The following is a 23,308-nucleotide window of genomic DNA, read 5'->3' on the forward strand; positions in this document are numbered from 1 at the left end:
TCTAGGACACGGGACATGCCCCAAGTCCACTCTAATAACTGAAGTAACGGTACCCCTAAGGTTGAGTAGAAAGACTCAAAGTTCTGACCACCCTCACTGGTGGCAAGAAGGAACTGAGGGCGGGGGGAGGGCGCAGCTCCCCTTATAGCGCAATATACAGGTGCCACTCCAGGGGTCGCTGCAGTGCTCCCGTAGTATGGGTACTGCTAAGGGAAAAACTTCCAGCACCGGTTCACATGGCGAGCACGCAAACCTACTGTGGAATACACATGAGCAATCACTCGAATTATTTTATCCCCATTTAACAGTCCAGTACCTTAAAAGCAAAAGGATTTCTTTCCTCTCTGATGAATCTGATTATTTGTCACCGATGACAAACACTACAAGCATTCTTGTCTTGCTCCAATATCACTGCCACCTTGGGTGCAGTTTGGAGTTCCATATTAGTCATAAGCAGGGCCAAAAACAAAAGACTTTTATTTTTAACTAGAAACTCTGCTAAATTCTAGAACAGGGGATCTCAAAGTGAGGTTATTATGGGGGGAGTCCTGAGCTGTCAGCCTCCACCCCAAAACCCACATTGCCTCCAGCATTTATAATGGTGCTAAATATAGAAAAAAGTTTTTTAATTTGGGGGCGGGGGTTGCACTTAGAGACTTGATGTGTGAAATGGGACAACAGTACAAAAGTTTGAGAACTACTGTCCTAGAAGGAAAATCAGAGTAGCCTTCTTGCATTTATATAGTCAGTATGAAAAGAAACACTCTCTTACACAGACCAAATACAGCAAAGTGCCTTTTTTGAAAACACTGAGCTGCCTGAACATAAGCACACAGAGTGCTTTACAGCCTAGGAAGTCTAACGGGAAGAGGTCTATTCTTAACTTTATATGCAGAATGACTCAATTCCCTGTACAGAAAAAAAGATACCCTTTCTGATATACTTTTCCTGCCCAAAGCAATGCATAGCTATTGATTTCCACGTAATTTAAAGAAGACACAAAACTAAACTCTTGCATAAAACTTTGGGGAAAAAATCCACAACCCAAATTCCTGTCTAAATTATGTGACATGCTTTAAAGAAATAGCATGACATCTGGTAGAATATGGTTACTTAAAAGCCAGATAGCTCTAAGTTTATCAACACATTATTATATTTCATCAGCAACATTACATTAAAAATACAAAAATACATGCCTTGCACTGATCAAGCTAACCTGGTTTAACGTAAGGTTGCCAGCAGCTTTTAAGTAAATGGGATAGAGTAGAGATAACTACTGGACATACAGGTACAGCAGGAATTGGTGTGTATGAGCTAGTACACCGACACTGAACTACTGTTCCAGCAAGTAGTCAAGAGAGCATCATTTCAAATTTCAGATAACATGTAAGAACAAAGCATACAAATGGTTAATAAAGATAATACAGCATATTTCTTAATAAAAGGGGTTAGAGTTCTTGTGTCCAGGCCCAACTCCAACTCTGGAAACTTGTTTTTACATAAAATTCCCCTTGCAATGTACATTGTACAGTGGCCAAAATTTTAAAGAGTAACTAGTGATTTTGGGTGACTATTTGTGGACATTCAATTTGAGAAACTGGGTGGGTTGATTTTCAGAAGATAGATATTTATCTTTTTCTGAAAAGTCACTCTTTTTTAAAAGGTATCTCAGTCTAGGGACCCACAAAACAGAGGTGTCTAAAAGCACTAGTAACTTTTGAAAGTTTTGACCTGTCCTTCACCTCCCTTCTTCAGCTGCTGCATAGTGTTAAACAGGCCTTGCGTTTCACACCAAAGGCTTCTGCATTTCAGTGGAGAATGAAAAAGTGACAGACACACCCCGTTGCTGCCCCCACCTCTCTCACAAGGCCACTGCAATTTTTAATGGCCAGATTTTCCACAAGTGCTCAGTACCTCTTATTATTCTGAAAGGGAAAAGGGCACTTTTTAGATCTGGGCACTGCTGTTTAAAGCTTTTTGAGTTTCTCAGTTTAAAGGCATACAGCACGGCTTACATAGCGATTTATGCCTTATACCCCTCTACTGTCTCTTGTAAGTACACCCGTCCTAGTAAGAGGTTGTGAGTCTCCACTTCACTCAAGGAAGAATTCTGCAACTCTGCTACTCTTAGACTGGACCTCTAGGTTTCAGCCCCCCTTAGGGTGACCAGACAGCAAATGTGAAAGATCAGGATGGGGAAGTGGGGGGTAATAGGCACCTATATAAGAAAGACACCAAAAATCGGGACAGCTGGTCACCCTAGCCCCCCTCCTCCCATATTCACTATAGCTTCTTTAGCAGAGCCAATTTGGCTTTGCTCCCTGCAGGAGTCTTAGAGAAGAGAGGGAAAGGGGGGGCGAGAGAGAGAGAGCATGCGCGAGCATGTGTATCGTAACCAGAAAGAATATGCCGCAACACAGTGCTGCCTTTTAAAAACAAAAGGTTTATGTATTATTCAACAGGAATACAGCAGTTAGAGAGAGAAACATTAAAATAACAAGGCAGCCTAAACACACGCATCTTACTTAAACCTCATGCAAGTTTTGGCTAAGTTCCACTCAGCCTACAGACCCCTACTCCTGGGCTGGGAGAGAAACACCCAGCCCCAGAAGCATTCTCTAAGTGTCTGTCAATCACCTCCCGCACTGCTTCCTACTCACCCCCATTTCTCGATAGACAGGGATCTTCAATGGTTTAGCTCTCTTTGATGCTAGGTTTAGGCCTGGGACAAATAAACCTTTTGACCTAGCAGGAGCCAGGCAGATGGGGGTGTCTCAATTAATTGCCCCCCACATTGTTCTGCTGCTGTTCTCTCTAGAGGTATCTTCCCTGGTCAGTGTTTCATTTGTTTTCCCCTAACAACCTCCTGTGATTTAACTTAATGCAATCAGACAGAATAATATCAAGCAAGTAAATTAAGGAACAAATATATTCACAGAAATACAAAAATCTCCCGCATTCTCCACAGTATGCTAGTTTGTCGAGGGAGACTTGGTTAACATTCTGCTACCACTTAACTGCCCCTAAAAATCTGAGCTGACATTGCTAAATATCATTGTCCTTCCTTTCCGGTGCTAACTACATCCATAGATCTATGGGCCCACAAAAGCCAGGGGAAGCAAGAGTGGACAGCATGAATAAAGAAACACCACATTTGAATATAGCTTTATACTTCCATGACATAGATAGCAGTGGACCATTAGAGTAAATAGGCTTAAAGTCCACAAACAAAAAGGAAAAACTGAAGTGCAGTTACAAAAATATGAGCATGTTCAAAACTGTGCACCTTTTATTTGCTTTCTTAATCCTAAATTATTACTTCAAAAAAATAAAAAATAAAATAAAATCAGGAGAGTAGCATTAACAGTTACCATGTTCCATTATTTTTTTAATCTGATAATAGCTTTAAAAATGTAGCCAGATTGAATACTTACAGGGTCTCTTAGTTCGTCATTCTCTCTGAGTGACGTTCGAGGTATTTTCACTGGGATTTCATCTCCACATTCAGTATCTGAAGCATTTGGAGACTCTGCTAAATCAAGGAACTCATCTCTCTTGTGACCTCTGAACCTTATTTTGTCTAACCTCTTTAGCATGTTCAGCACTGCACTTTTCTGCTTTACCTTAACATGACGGTTGGAGTCCCTGCAAGAAACAAAAGAAAACAATATGCTGAAAATTATTATTAACACATTTGCAGTATGCCTGAACACAAACAAACATTCTAATTACAAAGAGTGCTTTTAATCATTTTTCAAGTGCTTTCTGGTTAAACAGTTATTTATAGAAGGAAAACTGTAACATGGCTTAGCATTCAAAAAAGCACTTATTTTCAAGTATGACAATGAGCAGAGACTGTTTCTAATGGCTGAGAACTGATGTTGACCTTTCCCAACATGTACCAACATGCTAACTCAAGTGACGTGCACAGAGTTTTATTTGTTTGTTTCATTCAGATTTTCTGCTTTTTTATTCAAAGTCTATTCTGAGGATAAATTCACACACACACACACACACACTCCTGGACTTCTGCAACATCTAATCAAAAGATATACAACTCCACTGAATAGCTGAGATCACATTTTTCAAGAGACTTACAAATCATAGCACGAACTTGGTAGCTTAGAGGCCAGCACATTGCCAAAGTATTACTCGAGGACTTGCATAGACACCGCATAGAATTTACTGAAGAAATCTACTAGACGCCCAACTGAAGTCAAAGACCTCATCAAAATTAAGAGTATTTAACAGAAGCAGTGACCTACATTCAATCTGTGCAAGCAGTCATTAGAGCCATCTCCAAAACCACCACTGCTCGCTGATCCATACAGAATTCTTGTCCTAGCATTCTCTCTCAGATCTGAACCTTAGAGTTCAGAAAATGAGATCCTGGCATGAATTTCCCTAAGCGTAATTACCAGCTTAGATCTGATAGGCTGCCACCACCCAAAAATATAGTGTTTTGGGGCACTCTGACTCCCAATCTTCCCTGGGGACCCTAAGAACCCAGATCCCTTGGGTTCTTAAAGCAAGGAGAAATAAACCCTTCCCCCAACTTTCCCCCCTCCCAGAACTTCCCTCCCTGGGCTATCCTGACATACTGATCTAACCTCTTAAATCACCATACAGGGAAGCATCTCCCTTCCCTTTCACAAAGAGGCAAACAGATTCAAGGAAAACAGAGAGAGATTTTATCACTCTCTCCTCCCATCTCCCCCACCCGTCCTGGTGAGTTATCCCAATCCCCTGGGATAAAAACAAGGGAAAAAAAAAAAAAAAAAAAAAAAAATCAATCAGATTCTCTAAAAAGAAATCTTTTAATAAAAGAAAGGAAAAAGTACAGAATTATCTCTGTAACTTCAAGATGTAAATATTACAGGGTCTTATAGCTTACAGACACCAGAAAGAGACTTTCCCACCAGTACCAATACAAATCAAAATATTCCCAGCAACTACACATATAAAAGGTTAACCAGCCAGATCCACAAATGCAAATAGTGTAAAACAATTAAAAAGCCTAAACCACCTGTTTTACTTACTATATGAAAAGAAACTTAGAGAGCCTGCAGTGATGTCTGGTCTCTCTCAGACCCTCCAAGAAAAGAACCAAGAACAAAGAACTCACACCCAGACTTCCCTCCACCCGAATTTAAAAGTATCTTGTCTTCTGATTGGTCTTCTGGTCAGGTGTCCAGTTTCCTGCTTGTAACCCTTCACAGGTATAAGAGACATTAAACCTTAACACTCTGTTTATGACAATTCTAGAGAAACAAAGCCTTGCTAAGAGACTTCTTCTCACTTGCTTCTCGGGGGGGGGGGGAGGATAAATTACTCAAACCATTATTTTTTAAAAAACACTTTCATGAAGAAAAGCACTGAAAAAAATGGATCTGAGCAAGATATATAGCTAAGAGTTTTCTATAAATGGAATAATTTGGACACCATATTAACATTTGCAGAATTTGTGAACTCAGTATTTTATCAAAGACAAAGTAGTAAGTTAGTTACCATCCAGCCAATGTCTGTTATATTTTTAAAACCCAGGTGGAAAAATTAATGCCTGAGGTTTAACTGCTTTGCCTTTCAGTTTGTATCCAGGCTAAACTTAAACAGGGAAAATCCACCCATTACACACAAGCTATTTTCTTGTTGGGGTTGGGGGTGATTTTTGAGGGAGCACAGTTGAATTCTTAAAACAGAGTCAATTATTTGAGGCAGAAAAGAATTTGACTTCAAAAGCTTCTTTTGAACAGGATGCAGTTTAACTCACAAAGCCAAACGCAAGCATATTTGCTGTTTATTGAAAGACTGGAGCAGGGCAGACTTGCTGGCCCACTCCTCTTTATATCATACAGAAGCCTGAATGTTCCCTCCCTATCCTCAGAAAATGAAGCCCCACCCCCTTCAAAATCTCCTGTCATGACACACTTCTCATGCAGAGTGCCTAATACAAGTTAGCCTTCCTTGCTATCCAATGAGTTTTCCCTTGCCTGCCTTGCCTCTGCTGTCACCCTCAGCAACGATACACTGCTTGTTCTATTGTTCTTCAGCCTCATATTCCAATACAATATAAGGCCTTGGCTACACTGGCACTTTACAGCGCTGCAACTTTCTCACTCAGGGGTGTGAAAAAAAAAAACACACCCCTGAGCGCAGCAAGTTACAGCGCTGCAAAGCGCCAGTGTAAACAGTGCCGCAGCGCTGAGAGCGCAGCTCCCAGGGCTGCAAGCTAATCCCCATGGGGAGGTGGAGTACCTGCAGCGCTGGGAAAGCTCTCTCCCAGCGCTGGCGCTGCGACCACACTCGCACTTCAAAGTGCTGCCACGGCAGCACTTTGGAGTTTTGAATGTAGCCAAGCCCTTAGATAATATTGGAAATACAGATCAGAGGAAGAGTCCAGCAGAGGCCCCTCTTAAAGTTCCAGCAGTCTGAAACAATCCTTTGCTTTCCCAGCATAGCAGCTCAGCTAAAACACTGGTCTCTCCAAAGCAGAAGTGAAGTCTTAGAAGGTACATCATTTATATCATGGGAAAAGTCCTTTTAGTATGTTCACAAGAACATTGACAAAATTAGAGATGTGAATTTGAAAGTGACAAAAGTCCCACAGTAACCCCTTTCCATATGGCCTACAAGATATTTACCTACTAAGCAAATATGGGGGGAGGGCACAGCAGAGAAGAGATGTGTGAGAAACCCATGTAACAAGCATTAAAAACATCATCTGTGATTAAAAACAAGTCTTTTGCAAGCTAAGACATACAGGTCAAGAACCTATGCTACACTAGTTTCATGTACATGTTTTGATTCATGGCACACAATGAGTTTAAAGACTGAGTTTTTGACAAAAATATTTTCCTTGCATCTGGTAGCAGCATGATGACAGCTTCCTGTTATTTACATGCAGATTTTTGCATTAGGTATACAATAGAACCTCAGAGTTATGAACACCAGAGTTACAAACTGACCAGTCAACTACACACCTCATTTGGAACCGGAATTACCTAATCATGCAGCCGCAGAAACAAAAAAAAGCAAATACTATGCAGTACAGTACTGTGTTAAATATAAGTTACTAATAAAAAAAAGGGAAAGTTTAAAAAAAAGGACATTACACGGTAAGGAAACTATTTGTGCTTGTTTCGTTTAAATTAATATGGTTAAAAGGCAGCATTTTTCTTCTGCATAGTAAAGGTTCAAAGCTTTATTAAGTCAATGCTCAGTTGTTAACTTTTGAAAGAACAACCATAATGTTTTGTTCAGCATTAACAAAATTTCAGAGTTACGAACAACCTCCATTCCCGAGGTGTTTGTATCTCTGAGGTTCCACTCTATTTAAAACATGGTCAGACTGCTTCATTTGCCACTGTAATTGATAGGCCCACCTTTAGTTGTGTTATTACCACCTGTAGTTTTGAAAATGCAAGACATTTTAAAAGTAAAATACTAACGAACTTGCTCCGCTGATCCAAATAAGTCTTCAATTTAAATTTTAGCTCAAAAATAGGCTACCACAAAATACAATCATTGGCAGGGACCAAAACAGCTCATCAGGCCGACCATTAAAAAGGAAAGGAAATAGTTCTTAGTCATCTTCCTCTCAGTTTTTCAGGAAAGATGTTACTGTTCAGAAGTATGGTTATCTTCAGTTATAAACTGAAAAGGGCAGTAACAATTAAAAGCAACATTTTTTCTAGTACGAGTCTGAAAACTATTGAGAACTCCTAACTTCTGGTTCTGTAATACTGCTTATGGCTACAACCTTCTTCGCAATTTATTCCTTTAAGAAAACTATGTTTGCAACACTACTAGGACAAAAGAAAACTCTGTTTTTGTACAAAAGTGCAGCACTATTCATTTTCTGGTTACAACATTTCTACTGTCATACTTCTGCAACTAGCTGCTAAAAAAGTGAAGGCCAACAAACATGGCAACACTTAGGCAGACTCCCCGGATCATCATTATGAATCAGTTTCTCACAGCTTTGGACATCCCATGCTATAAAATTAAGTAAGCTTCAGACTGAAAACAAGTCTTCTGCTTGACACTTTGGCAGTATTTATAAAAACGGGAGCAAAAGGTTAGAATTAGATTTACTGGTAAATTATAGCTACATTGCAAACATGCACAATAAACCTCCACCCTGCCCCCAAAAGATTTGCCATGCATGTCCCAATCTCCACTAGCTCATCTGTTAACTTCATACTGCTTCTAGTCATTTTTCTCCACTAGGGAGTGTCAAAATAGACACTGGATTATGTATGCATGAGTATAGGAAAATAACCCCCTTCTCAAAAAAACAAAAACAAAATAAAAAAAAGCCACCACAAGCCAGGAGCAAGCCAAAAATACCTGCTAATATTGAGTTTCAGATTTATTAGCTTTAACACAAAAAAAGCCATTCCTACAAACACATTTTGAAAAATAAAGTCCTCAAAACCAAACATGTAGACCAATATTTTCCCTGCAACTATACAGTTTCAACAGCTTCCCTCCCCCCACCCTTCCCTCTTGCGACGTTAATTCTGGTAACAGGAAACAGATTACACTGCCCATCACATTTCCACAGCATGACAAAAGGAGTTAAACTCACAATTCTAGTGGTTTATGAGATTTATGAGCTTAACTATTACATTGTTTTGAAATTGTGTCCATTAGATGTTCTTTTTATTTACATTCTCCTGGTCAAGAACAGGGGTTCTCAGACTTTTGCACTGGTGACCCTTTCACGCAGCAAGCCTCTGAGTGCAACCCCCCTTATACACTAAAAACACTTTTTAATATATTTAACACCATTATAAATGCTGGAGGCAAAGCGGGATTTGGGGTAGAGGGTGACAGCTTGCTAAATTTATGGAGGGGATGAGATGATGGGATAGCCTAATTTTGGCAATTAATCAAAGATCAATTGCCAAATTATCAGCAGGTAAATATGCCCAGTGGTCTGGGATGGGATGGAATCTGAGTTACTACAGAGAATTCTTTCCTGGGTGCTGGCTGGTGAGTCTTGCCCACATGCTCAGGGTTTAACTGATTGCCATATTTGGGGTCAGGAAGGAATTTTCCTCCAGGGCAGATTGGCAGAGGCCCTGGAGGTTTTTCGCCTTCCTCTGCGGCATAGGGCATGGGTCACTTGCTGGAGGATTCTCTGCAGCTTGAGGTCTTCAAACCACAATTTGAGGACTTCATTAACTCAGACATAGGTTTGGGGTTTGTTATAGAAGTGGATGGGTGAGATTGTATGGCCTGCATTGTGCAGGAGGTCAGACTAGATGATCATAAACCCCGCTTTGCCTCCAGCATTTATGATCTTCTGACCTTAAAGTCTATGAGTCCCCCCATGTAATAATCTCATGACCCCCTGAGGGGTCCTGACCCCCAGTTTGAGAACCCCTGGTCAAGAACATCTGCACGGTCCAGCAACAAAATTATAAATACTATGTAATGAATGGTTTTGTTTGTAACCCATTTCTAATTTCTTACCAAGTACCTACAATTCCAGAAACAGGTAACTAGTTCAGCACTGGCTCTGTGGTGAAAAATTCCTCCTTACAATTTCAATAGACTAGTCTTAGAACATAAGCCCTAGGGAAAAAAAAGCACATTTACACGAAAACAGTGTTCAAAATACTGAGCAGCAGATGACTCAGTTTGAAGACCTCAGCTGTCCTGAAGAGTGATGAAATTAAGAGAGAAATAGACTTCTGAATCACACTCAGCATAGTATGGGGTTTTGAATTTTTGTTTTGTTTATATATAATCATCTTACATTACTGCATATTTCAGTATTCTCCCAGGGCACAATACAGCACACTAGCAGCAGCTGCTCCAATAGCAGTATTAGTAAAGCTCTGTCATGCTTGGTCCAGCTAACGTGGATTTTTGGAATTAACACCCTCTCAGAGATACTAATGAAACCACCTCTACAGTATAACTGGGGGGGATGGAAATTTTCCACCATAGTATGAAGAAGGGACTACAAATATGAAGAAAAAAATTTGTAGAAGTTTTTAATTTTGGTACGCAGCCACTATAAAATTGCTGTATTTGTAAATTACACTCCAATTCTCCTTCCCCTATTCCCAGCACACTTCCATACCCAAAACTACTACTTATGGAAAGATCATAAGAATATTAGCCAAACTAGGTAGCTAAAGTCACATTCAATAGCTTGATTTTCATGAATAAATGAGCATGCACAAAGCCTGAAGTCAATGGGAGTTACAACAACTCTGCACCTTTGATGGGGTGGCAGCAGGCTAAGGGGAAAAGAATCATGCCATTCATATTTAAGTGATTAAAATTAGGTTCCATAGATACATTTCACCACTCATGTTCAAAAATTTTAGCCCTTAATTCTATCTTACACTGCAGTGACAAACATTCCTGATGCTTTGTATTATACAATAGCACAGTTACTTTATTATCACATCATTGCCACTAAAAGTTTCAAGCTATTCTGATTTTCTTGTCCTTTTTTTTTTCCAAATTGCCATTGCAAGATAAACAGATCTTAAATCTTTGAAGTCATCAGAATTATAAGAATCAAGCTGTAGGACACTTCATTTTTCAGAACATTGAACAAGAGGAGACATTTGGGAATAGCAAGAAGCTTTCAAAGAGATGCACTTTGAATTAACCAGTTAAAAAAATCCAACTTCTGATCCTGCACCCTTTAAATAAGGGATCTTGAGATATCCCTGAACTTCTCTATATTAAAAAAAAATGTTTATTTAAGGATTCTTCCTGCTTTCATATAAAAACTTTTCAGCAAGAAACTGTTGGCTGGCTCAAGAAAGAAGAGAACCTGCCCCATGCATCTTAATAGGGTATTAATTGCAAGATACACTGCTGCGGGGAACCTATCACTACTGAAGCAAGCATAGCATGCGGCAGCAAGAGAAAAACACAGCAAATATGGCAGATTCATGAGGAGGGATAGCTCAGTGGTTTGAGCATTGGCCTGTTAAACCTAGGGTTGAGAGTTCAATCCTTGAGGGGGCCATTTAGGGAACTGGGGTAAAAATCTGTTTGGGGATTGTCCTGCTTTGAGCATGGAGTTGGACTAGATGACCTCCTGAGGTCCCTTCCAACCTTGATATTCTATGATTTAACCCACATATTGGCGTATGTACTGGGTAACTCCCTGCTGACATCCCTGCCTTTCCATTAAAGATAGGCATCTTCTATTCCTGAGAGAGAGGGAACACTTGCTGCCACTCCTGAAGTACAAAAATGGCATCCTCCCTACTCCCACCACCTCTCTATGAAGACAGAGCCATGTGTGCATATGGCTTCAGATTACCTTAATCCAGCCCTGGGTGGATTATAGATTTCCATTATTTTTCCTTGCACCTCCTTTCTGGCTACCATTGCTTTATGGCCATGGGGAATCTTAAAATCAGAGGCACAGTATGATCTAGTGGATCAGACTGAGGGTCAAGAACTCTGCCTAACTCTGCTACTGGCAATACGAGTGATTTGCCCAAGGCAACATAACTCAGTTTCCCCAAGCCATAAAATTGAGTAGAGAAGAGGAAATACAGGAACTGAAGATTGTGAGCATTATTGTTTTTTATGGATCTCCAAAACTGGAGAGTATTTTTGGTTAGTTTCACAACTGTGAAAAGAGTACTTCCTATACCTCTCAAACCCAGTATTAAAGGACATGAATGGGGTTCGGGGCCTGTGTGGGCCTTTCACACTAGAATTTTACTGTTTGCACTGAGACCAAATACAGTAGAGACAGTGTCCCAGAATGAAAGGTGTTAGAAATAATTTTCCTTTTACCATGACTCAGTTTCCACCCAAGCATTCCTTTACTAATCCGAAGGCCACTTAAAGTTGGTTACATCAAAAATACATATAAGCACATACACACACACACACACCTATATTCTATACCCTAGCAACAACAATTATAAGCATGGTCAAAATACTTAAAACAGGTTCAGTCCCAAGAGACACCCTCCTATTTTGGTGGGACTCCAGATGGGTAAGGAAAACTCTGACAAAGAAACCCCTGAAAAAAACTGATTTTATACATTTTAACAAACAAGTAATGTTATTGCTGGTTATTGCTCTTCAGACAAAGACAAAAGGGGAGTCTTAGGGCTGAACTCTGCAGCTGGTACTCAATTAACCATGTTTTCTAGATTTCTATACTTTATCCCAGACCTTCAATAAGATAACATTTGGTATTTCCAGGGTCATTATAAATGTAACACAAACAACTCTTCTTTTTCATTATCTTATTTTTTTGGTCACAAAAAGCAAAATCAAAGGTTGTGAGGTACGGAACTTTTTTCTAAAACCACAGTCTAAACTTAAAAAAAAAAAAAAAAAAAATCTTGCTCCCCATTTACCCTCTAGAGACACCGATTATAAACACATCTGAGCTCTGGGGAAAAAGAAGCTTAAACATGAGATAGTTCTGGCAAAAATATTTTAAACAGATCTGATTAGTTAAACCTACAACAGGATGACTAACAAGCGTTTGTTGGAAGAGAGTGACCACTTCCTATGCACGTTGACAAATTGCTCAGAGAGGAGGGCAGGCAATGGTGATTCAGTATGTTGCAAGTTCAATCAGTAACTACAGCCATATTAAGGGCATGTCTGCACTAAAAAACAGGGATTTGGAGCAATCAAATTTTTGAATTGCTCTGCTCCAGCTCTGGGCAAAAACCTACTGGTCTGTGCTCCACCTCCAGGCTCTGCTCCAAAGCCCTGCTAAAAATTTAGTTAACCTATGTTAGGTCGACTTACAGCCACCGCAGTAATTACCTGTGGTGATTCATGTCCACACTGCCCTTCTTCAGTAGGTGGTGCTTCCACTGACCTAAAGGGAGCAGTGTGGGTGACAAAGCCTCATCTCCAAGCACAGTTCCCCTCCGGGGAACCAGGCTGCCCCTGGGCTCCCAAGACTCCTGGCCTCCCCACTGTGAGCCTGGGGGATGCCTGGAGCTGGGCTGTTGCCCCCCCATGTTCCGCACTCCCCATCCCCTTGGGGTGCTACCCCGAGGCTCCTGACTTCCCACTTCCCAGTGCCCTGAGGTTCCCCGCTCCAAGCACAGAAGATGCCAGGGCTCTTGGCTCCCCACTCTCTGCCAGGAGCACAGCTGCCCACCCCCATACCCCAACACCCTGCTCCCCACTGGGCAGCTGCCATGCTCTCAGCAGGGAATGGGGAGCTGGGAATCTGGGCAACTGTCCAGCTGGGAGCAGGGCGGGCACAGCCCAGCTCCAAAAAGGGAGCTTCAGGGCAGCACCCAGGCTCCGAAGGGGGAATCAGGACCCCGGGGGCAGCCCAGTTCAGAGTGGAGAGCCCACTATCAGCAGTTACCAGTCTCCTCTGCTTGAACAGCTACTACTAGAAGAGAAGAGATGGGTTTTTATTCCTTTTTGCATGTGAGAATTCTAAATTACCATGGCCAAGTCAGGTACATCTGTTCAAACCACTGCATTCCATACCTTTGCCTGTAAAAATCTTTGTTACTTGTATTATGCAAGAAAGAAGCCAAACTCTACTTTCAGACTGAGTTTGCACAGTGTCAGAATAATCCTTTTCTACATTTCTAAAGATAGCACATTTGATATAGAAACTAAAACATGGCCATTTTGGTAGTTCTTTGCAAGGCAGAATTCTGAAGTCTTATTATCCACAGAACAGTGACACCTTTTGCAGAAGCTTTGGAATTATCCCTATCCATCTGCCTCAACAATGACCAAGAGGACTGAGGCACATTAGCGAACTGCCACTTAGATTCCAACCAAGTCAATTTTGGTTCTCTGCTAATATTAACAAAATGTGCATGTGGTGGAGGTGGCAGCATGATGTGTTTGGCAAAGAAGAAAAATTCATTTACACACCCAGTGAACCATGTTCTCCAAATTCCCTTATAGAGCAAATCAGTTGAAGGTTTTGTAGATAAAAGCAGAAATTCACTAGATTCTGGGAACAGTCGTGGTTTAGAAGGCAAAACCTCTCAGAGTCCAGGTGTTAAAACCTCAAACTGAAGATCTAAATAGTGACTGGTATCTTGAAAAACCAGCAGGATCCAGGATTAGCAAAACAGACTTCTAAATACCAGTAAGTCTGGGGAAACACATGCATGTAAGTCAGCAAGGGATGAAAATTCACCACCTTAACTCAGTTCATTCTCTTGGCCAACCTAACAATTGGAGAGAACATAAAAAAGGCATTAATCAAGAGACTCATTTAAGAGAATGACTATGCACTCATGCCCCCGACCTAGGATAGGCAGGCTGGTTATGGGTTTGCCAAGTATCTCTGTGCCTCCCCAAGGTATCACAGAGTCTAGCTACAGACATTTGTATGTAGCTACATTGCTGGAGCAGTGATCATTCTCACCTTCTTGTTCTCATTCACCCCTACCTTCCCAAGAAATTCATATGACATAGCATAAATTGTGCATGCATATGTTTATAGGAAGACTTTGCAGGATTGAATGAATCACATACCCCAGCATCCACACATGGGATTGTGTCACATTTTAGCATGCAGTAAATTTTTACAGACAACTTATCAAAAGGTGTGAAACAGAAGAGCTGTAGTACAGCCACAAGAATTAGCTTTTGTGCAGCAGGATGGATAAAAATGTATCGTGTTTTAATTTAAAAAATGATTTTTTTTATTTAAATCTGATTTTTGATGTTTAAAATAATCTCATTCAAACTGCAGACCAATGCTGTTACAGGGTAACAGCAAATGTTCTGTTCATAGTTACTACTGCCCTTGAAATGTGTGATCTTCTTGTGAAAGATCATCTCTGATGGCAAAAGATATTCATGCAACAAACATCTACTTAACTTCTAGACTGAGCACTGAGTCCCACTGGGTAGCTAGAAAGACGACCGAAGAAAGGAATGTCTTCCTTACAGAAACAATTGATACATCAGGAAATGCACACACAGCAGAATACTTACAAGAAGCAGCAATAAAAGCTATAACAAACTGAAAAAAAATTCAAATGTCAAGTATGCAGCTTGGTCACAGACAATGCTGCAAACATATCCAAGATGAGAAGAAATTATTTAGAAGAGAGTGAATAGAGTCCCAAGCTAACAACATACGGTTGCAGTGCTCATTTGATGCATCTCCTAGCCAAAGACTTCAGTGTTCCAGAAATAAAGGCTAATGTTGAAACTGCAAAGTACTTCCGTAAAAACTATTTTGCAGCAGCTGCTCTGAAAAAAGTGGGAGGAATCAAGCTAACTCTCTGACAAGACGTGCAATGGAACTCACTAATGGACTGTTTTGAGCACTATATCAAGAACTGGCCTAATCTGATGACAGTTTATGAACAAAATTGTGAAAAAATAGATAGCACGGTCACAGCAACATTGGGCTTAAGAGAAATGTTGAACACGTGCTGAGTACCTTGAAGCCTATTTCTGCAGCCTTGAACAAAATGCAGGGAAATCGCTGTTTTATTGCTGATGCTGTTGAAATTTGGAAGGAACTAAATGAGATCTTAAAAATAGAAATATGCAAGGACACAGCTAAATTACAAGGATAAAAAAAAATGGGACAAGCAGTATCTCCAGGTCATTTTCTTGCAAATATTCTCAATACTGGGTACCAGGCTCAAACCTGAACTGCTGAAGAAGAGCTGGCTATGACGAGGACATCCAGCACTCATCCCTCTATAATGCCAAATATAATAAACTTCAGAGCTAAGATGGAACCATTCAAGAAATACACGTTTGCTAATATTTTAAAGAAAGTCACACCAGTGAACTGGAGGAAGTCACTTACACACTTGGATTCAGAGACTGTTGAAGTGATAATCTCACTTTTAACACTGGTAGCTTCTTCTGCCGGTGTAGAAAGAATAATTTTCTTCCTCTGGACTAATTCATTCCAAACTGAGAAAGTGTTTGGGACCTCACAAAGCAGGAAAGCTTGTTTTTCTTTTCCAGATTATGAACAAACAGGAAATGGAAGGTTAAGACAACTGAGTTAGCTGTAGAAGCCAATATTTTAAAATTCTCATGCTGATCTTGCTGACATAGTCGATTTAGTTTTTGTTTTAAAAAATATATATATTTAATTTAACTATTTTAAACAATTTTAATAAAAACAAACCTGATTTTAAAAATTGAATGTTTATTCATATGCTTGTTTTATTAAAATATAATATGTTTGCTGTTGAAGAAAAAAATCCAGGCTATATAACATTGTTATTTTAGTTAAAAAGCAATTTAAATGTCTGTCTGGTGATGTTCTCCTCCTAATACACCATGGCAAGAAAATCCTCCAATTATTAATGATTAACCTATTGAATTGGAGATATTTATGATACCATTGTGAGGTGAACAATCTGCTTCAATTACCTTTGGTAAATGAAATAACCAAACAATCATTCATTTTCTGATATAGCTGTAAAACTAATCTGAAAAGTTTTCAAAATAAATCACTTTTAAAATGCATAGTATGTACCTTCAAAAATTGAAACCTACATCTAAGTTGTGAAGAATATTTATGAAGTTATAACAACCAACAAGAACGCACTTTCATGCAGAAATATTGCCAGAAGCTGGGAATGAGTGACAGGGGATGAATCACTTGAGAATTACCTGTTCATTCCCTCTTGGGCACGTGGCACTGGCCACTGTTGGAAAACAGGATATTGGGCTAGACAGACCTATGGTCTGACCCAGTAGGGCCATTCTTATGCTTTTTTATGTTAAATCCATGATTAAATAGTCTGACTACTGATTTAAATAATGATTTAAATCAAATCCACTCTGTTGTGCAGTGAAACTGATCTTGCTACATAGCACCGCCGTTATCTTCCTCAATCCTCAACACACAAACTGCAGCCAATCCAGGAAGACAGAGCCCTGTATACATTAACAATTAGCATTTCTTCAAACTGAATGGGGAAATATTTTAGGAAGATTCTTTCCCTACCTCACAATTTTCCATTGAAATTTTCCCCAAACAGCTCTATTACGTATGTTTGTTGCATGAATATCTTTTGCCAGAGATCTTTCACAAGAAGATCACACATTTCAAGGACAGTAACTATCAAGAGAACATTTGCTGTCATCCTGTAACTGCATTGTTCTACAGTTTGAATGAGATTCTTTTAAACATCAAAAATAAACTGTACTGTAAAAAACATGAAAATGTTATCCAAACAGTAATTGAAGAGACATGTTATTTATCATATTTAATTAAATAAAAGCACAGCTTAAAGTATTACAGAATTTGTTGCCTAGATATGCCTATGATGAGCACTTATCTGCTACAGTTTCAATTTCTCGGCAGGTGCCTTAACTAGTTAATGTATCACTTCTAGACACTTTCTTCTGAAGACGCGTACATTTCTGGTACACAGGTCAAAGAGACCTCCAAGAATATATAGTAATCATCATACAGGCTATGACCATCTATAATCCTGGTTAATAGTATCATTGGCTTACAAACACATGGTCAAGGTCAATATAATCCAAGAAAAGAAACATTTCTATTATATAATTTTAGAGTTAACCAACACTTTCAGTAAATCAGGAGCATTGTGCAAGGGGGATGGCGGTAGACAGTACATCCATTCTTCAAGGAGCCAATAACGTAACAGTGTCCATTTCGGGGGGAGAGGGAAGTTTGGATGGAAAAAATAATACTTGTGTAACGATTGAAGATGCTCCTGCAATGAAGGGGAGAAGGGAGGAGGGGATGTAGTGTTCCACTTTCTTACCACACCAACTTCTAAGTGAAGCACTACAGAGCATTTAGACAGGCTCACACGAGCAGCCCGTAACAAGGACACTGTGTCAAAGAATGTTGTGTTGCAAGATACACAGAACAAGGATTTCCCCAGTTGTGAGCAAGTCAAAGGAGGCCAAGAGAGTTAAGTATCACACACAGCAAGTCCCATCTGTCCTCTTGAGTTCCTTCTGTATCACAGTCCTCGCCATGAGCATCATAGTACGGTCATCTGCTGCTGCTATTTGATCCCAAAATATAACTATTTCCCATCAAAATGATGGAGTTTTACTGCAAAGGCGGTGCACAAAATTTCTTTTTCAAAATAACAATCCTCACTGCTAGCCCATGTGGCTAGTCAGAGATATGGGAGAGAGGTGTTGAACATTTTTGCCCCTTTACATTGTAGTTATATTATATGTGGTAAGTAAAATCTCGTCTCAATCACTCATTAGATAGAACTACAAAAATAGGGCTGCCTCTCTGGGAGTTATGGATCATCCCCACCATCTCCAGGAATGCAGCAAGATTTTCTTTTATGCATGTATGTATGCTTAGAACTTCTAGCACAAGTTTTCCCATAAAACAGAGCAAGTTTGAGTCATTGTGCGCTGAAGGGCCACCTGGTGCACACACTTTTCTGGACCTCACCGATAGTCTAAGCATTCAGTTCCGATCTCAAAGGGATCTCAGTGGCTGAAGCCATACAGCCCTCTGCTAGTTGTGCAGCGTGCCCTCGCTGGTCAGGAAGGCAATTTTCAGTTCATTTGGGTTTGCTGTCCAAATTTTGTGTCTCCCTTTCCTGCATCAAAATCCTCGCTTCCATCTTGGCAAAAGAGAGAATCCCCTCGATTTTTATAACAGGAGAAGACAGCAGCAGAAACACTATTTTGTTTGGAGTTAGTCAGGGCATTGGTCCTTGGCCAAAAAAAAAAAAAAAAAAATACAAAAACCAATTTTCTGGACATCAAATATAGCAGAGGAGGCAGCATAGTGCAATGAGAGGCCCTAGGTTTAAAGTAGTGAGCTTAAAAAACTGAAATCAACATATTTGAAAATATTTATAATAGAATACCAGTTCAAATTTATTAACTGTCTGATTGAAACTGATTAATCATGATTTTTTAATCAAGTTAATTTGTTTTGAGTTAATTGCTTGAGTTAACTGCAATTAATTGACAGCCCTAATTTAATTTCTATTTAGGAAAACAAGTTTGTATCTAGCTTAACAATTTGCATGCACAGTTTCAAACAAATGAAAATAAAACTGGCCAAGTTACACATATATAGGGCTAATGGTTTTTTTTTAAAAGCACTTCTAAACACTGCTGCAGGATCAGCTGAACATATTTTCCCTTTGAGACTGAAACAAGTAGAAAGTTCAATATTTGATATCCTAGAGCAAACAGTCTAGGATGGAAAAATCCAACCTCTCTTTCTCTCTCTTTCACACACCCCCCCCTCTGAAATGAACTCTGATGCAGCTATGTCTGGAAGCAACCTTCCCCCAATAATAGAGTGTAGCATCAGGCATCACCATCTCCCTGGATATCATTTCTTTCCAGGACACACTGCCACTAGCAATGGTGCTTTAATACACACGTACAAGACAGGCTTTGGAGGGATGGCGTGTTTGGAAATAAGTCTCATAGGTTACTTAGGTTGGGCTTTCAATTTTAAACAAGTTTAGCAATATGGCTATTTGCCATTTGAGGAGCACCACTTCAGATGCTAAGTGAACACAGTACTATACCCATCTCGTACTCCTTGATCCACTCTGCCTCTGACATGCTCTATTTTAAATAGGCGTTGCAGAATTCAATTTTTAAAAATAATTCCAGTGGATAATATTGATGTTTATTTTTACATGTTTTTTATATTTCTAATAGATTTTAAATTCAGTTAACAAAATTATGGATGTTAAGTATTTTTTCCTGATTTTTATCAACTTATTTTCACAGTTGTGGGAAACATTGTCTGGACACCCTCCCTCCAGTTAATTAATGACAAACACAGATTCAAAAAGTTAAGGCTTTATAACCACTAAAACACCTACTGTCAACATGAACATGGCAAACATTAAACAGATTAAAAACTAGCTAACAGGTCTCAAAATCTAATTGTAAACAGGGAATCGTCATCAAGCAGGTCTGTTTCCAATGGCGATCTGCAGCAATCAGTTCCTCGCCCCTGTGTTATTTAACCTTTTTATCAGTGACCTGGAAGAAAACAAATTCATCACTGAAAGTTTGCAGATGACGAAAACTGAAGGGTGTGGTAAATAATGAAGAATACAGGTCACTGATTTAGAGCAATCAGGATTGTTTGACAAACTGGGCATGAACAATATGCATTTTAATATGGCTAAATCAAAATGTATACATCTAGGAACAAAGAATGTAGGCCACACTAACAAGATGGGGGGACTTTATCCTGGGAAGCAGAGACTCTCAAAAGATTTGGGGGTCATGGTACATAATCAGCTGAACATGAGCTCCCATTGTGGCCAAAAGAGCTAATGTGATCCTAAGATAGATGAACAGGAGAATCTCAAGCAGGAGCGTGGGGGGAGGGGTTTATTTCTAATATTTGGCACTGGCGTGACTGCTGCTGGTATACTGTGTCCAGCTTTTGTGCAAATAGTTGAGGACGGATGTTGATAAATTGAAGAGGATTCAGAGAAGAGCCATGAGAATAATTAAAAGATCAGAAAACATGGCTTACAGTGATAGACTCAGTGCTCAATCAATTTAGCGTAAAAAGATTAAAGGGTTACTTGATTATAGTGTATAAGCACCTATATAGGGAACACATTTTATAATGGGCTATTTAATCAAGCAGAGAACGGTATGACGCAATCCAACCACTGGAAAATGCAGCTAGAAAAATTTGGACTGGAAACGAGGTATACATTTTTTAATTATGAGAGTAATTAACCAGTGGGACAGTTTAGCAAGGGTCATGGTGGATTCTGACAATTTTTAAATCAATATTGGATGTTTTTCTAAAGATATGCTCTAGGAACTATTTTGAGGGAGTTCTATGGCCTGTGTTATATAAGAGGTCAGACTAGGTGATCACAATGGTCCCTTCTGGCCTTGGCATCTATGAAAAACACCGTGTGTCAAAATATACAAATAAGGATACTTAAGTAAAACCTTACGTCAAACCTTAAGTCAAGCATTTTCTTACTGTGCCTATCTGTATATTCCCATCATCATCAACTGAAAAAAAAATTCATTGGTTTGGGTGTGTACAGTGAAATTGACGTTTATTGACACTGAAAAACCTAATCCTTCAAATCCAATTTTAAACAAAACATTTTCCTGCCCCACATAAGGAAATAAAAGCATCACTCGTGTTATGTAAATTGTCAGATATCTGAAATGTTGCAACAAATTAAGGGAATTAAATTGTTGGTGAATAATCTAGCAATTCTTTGAGACTACATAATCCTACTTCAGTAGTCTATTAAATTCATACAAAAAGTTTAATAAAGAAATATATAAACCACACCACAACAGAACAGAACACAATTAATCCACTCTTGAGCCTAACCATAACCAGATCAACCAGTTTTCCAGCAAGCTAAAGAGTGGTTGATATGTATGCCTCTAAAACTGGGAGCAGGGCCAAAGTTATAGTAGTCAGAATTTAAGGATGTATTTTTCCTATGCTGACACTTCAGTTCATACAAGGTCCAAAGGTCAAAGTAGTTTTTATTTACAAACATGCTTCATCTGCCTAAGTAGTCAAGAAAGAAGAAAATGCAACACAGGCAAATCAGAAGCCGCAGAAAAACATTTTAGCTATATCCATTCTGAGAGCTTAATATATGTAGACGGATAAGGTGTCTTTACACAGATGCCCCTTGCTGCCAACAGATCTCTCTCCTACCACTGATATTGCGATGTATAGTAAAGAGGAGCAGAAGATGACAACTCCATCTCCATGGCAGGATCATAAGAGCAACCTCACAAGTCAAAACCCAGTGTTTGCACTCCCTATAGAAGAAATTCCCCAAAGAGAGGAAATATTAACATCTTGTATATTCAGAAACTGGCATTTGAAGGAAGGAGTAGAAATTAAACTCCAGAGGGTAGTGGAAATAGACAAGCAGTGGCCTTATCGGTTTCTTTGTTGTTGTTGCTTTAAGTCTGTGGTTCTTAACCAGAAGTCCTGGGCACCCTGGGGGGGGCCATGAGCAGATTTCAGGGGGTCCGCCAAGCAAGGCCAGGGTTAGACTTGCTGTGGCCCAGGGCAGAAAACCGAAGCCCCACCACATAGGGCTGAAGTCTGGGGCCCTGAGCCCCACCACTTGAGGCTGAAGCTGAATTTAGCTTCGCGGGGCCACAGGCAACTGCCCTGCTTGCTACCCTCTAATGCAGGCTCTGGCTTTTATACGTAGAAAACCAGTTGTGACGACACAGGTGAGCTGTGGAGTTTTTATAGTATGTTGGCGGAGGGGGAGGGGGGCTCAGAAAGAAAGTTTGAGAACCTCTGCTTAAGTGACACAAAACGTGAAGAAACTTCTTCCAAATTGTAATTTATTTGTCCAGTTTGGCATTTCCATCGCATTCATGTACTCAACCCCTGAAATGTCACAGATATCTGGAAATATTTAATGGAACAATCTGTTAAAAAGCATTTGAAAGCCTAACAAGCTGTCAGAGTTGAGCTCTGGTTTTAAACAGGTGAGATATCAAGTTCAATTGCTAACCATTCCGCTTTATCTGATTACACCAATTTTTCAACAGCATATTGACAGATACGCACTTCCCCCTTCGTTCAAACAAATACAAAGGTTAGAACCCAATACATTACAAGACCCTTGAGTACTTGAGAAAAAATACCTACACTACAGTAACACAAGCAATTAAGGAACAGCAATTTTTCACTTGAAGATGAAAACACTAGATTTTCCTCAGCTTCATCAGCTGCCCTTTTTACAGATCTCTGATCCTGTCACTAGTGACACAGAGTTCCTACTGAACCCTTTGGGATTATTTTTCCCTTGTGTTCATGTGATTTTTTCGGTTTTATTAAGTTGCACTTAAAACAACATTTATATGGAGGTTTTAAACCATGTGGAAAAAGTCATTTTTCAAACAGTGGCTACATTCTACCTGGTATCAATATTTCACTTACAATAGTGTTTGTTGCAACCTTAAGATTTTCTTTTTTAACAAACACTTCTGTATTGTAATTCGCAGTTTACAAACTTGTAACTGAAGTTCACTTTCAAACTGAATGAGTTTCTCCAATTTAGTTAAAATTCCTTAGAACAAAGCACTTTACACCCATTTTAGTAGTCACAAATTAACATGTCTCAACATGACAATACCCATGCACTGGAAGCTCACATTAACCTCTTTTAGGAGTAAAAGAAAGTGTAAGTTGTTGGTTTTGTTTTTTCGGATTACAGAAAGGTATACTGAACACTATACAACAAAACCAATAGCTGTAATCAGCCTATAAAAAAGTGGGATTTGCAAAAGTGCAGGAGAGTCCCTCATAGTCCAGATTTGCTTTTTTGCTACAGCTTCACTGCCCAAAAATGTGTAATTTAGATGT

The 23,308-nt window shown here is 39.6% G+C and overlaps 1 protein-coding gene across 4 annotated transcripts in view; it reads right to left on the minus strand.

Moving 5' to 3' along the window:
- GRAMD4 (GRAM domain containing 4) overlaps positions 1-23,308 on the minus strand; it is a 151,753-nt gene that overhangs the window by 97,880 nt on the left and 30,565 nt on the right. For 3 of the 4 annotated variants that reach the window (XM_030550539.1, XM_030558638.1, XM_030566942.1), the window contains exon 2: positions 3,435-3,645. In XM_030550539.1, coding sequence (XP_030406399.1) covers positions 3,435-3,645 — 211 coding nt within the window. Of the gene's footprint in view, positions 1-3,434; positions 3,646-23,308 lie in introns of those variants that run through there. The other variant, XM_030575290.1, reaches the window with a different exon arrangement.

The sequence above is a fragment of the Gopherus evgoodei genome, chromosome 1, assembly GCF_007399415.2.
Source record: "Gopherus evgoodei ecotype Sinaloan lineage chromosome 1, rGopEvg1_v1.p, whole genome shotgun sequence".
NCBI classification, from domain to species: Eukaryota; Metazoa; Chordata; order Testudines; family Testudinidae; genus Gopherus; species Gopherus evgoodei.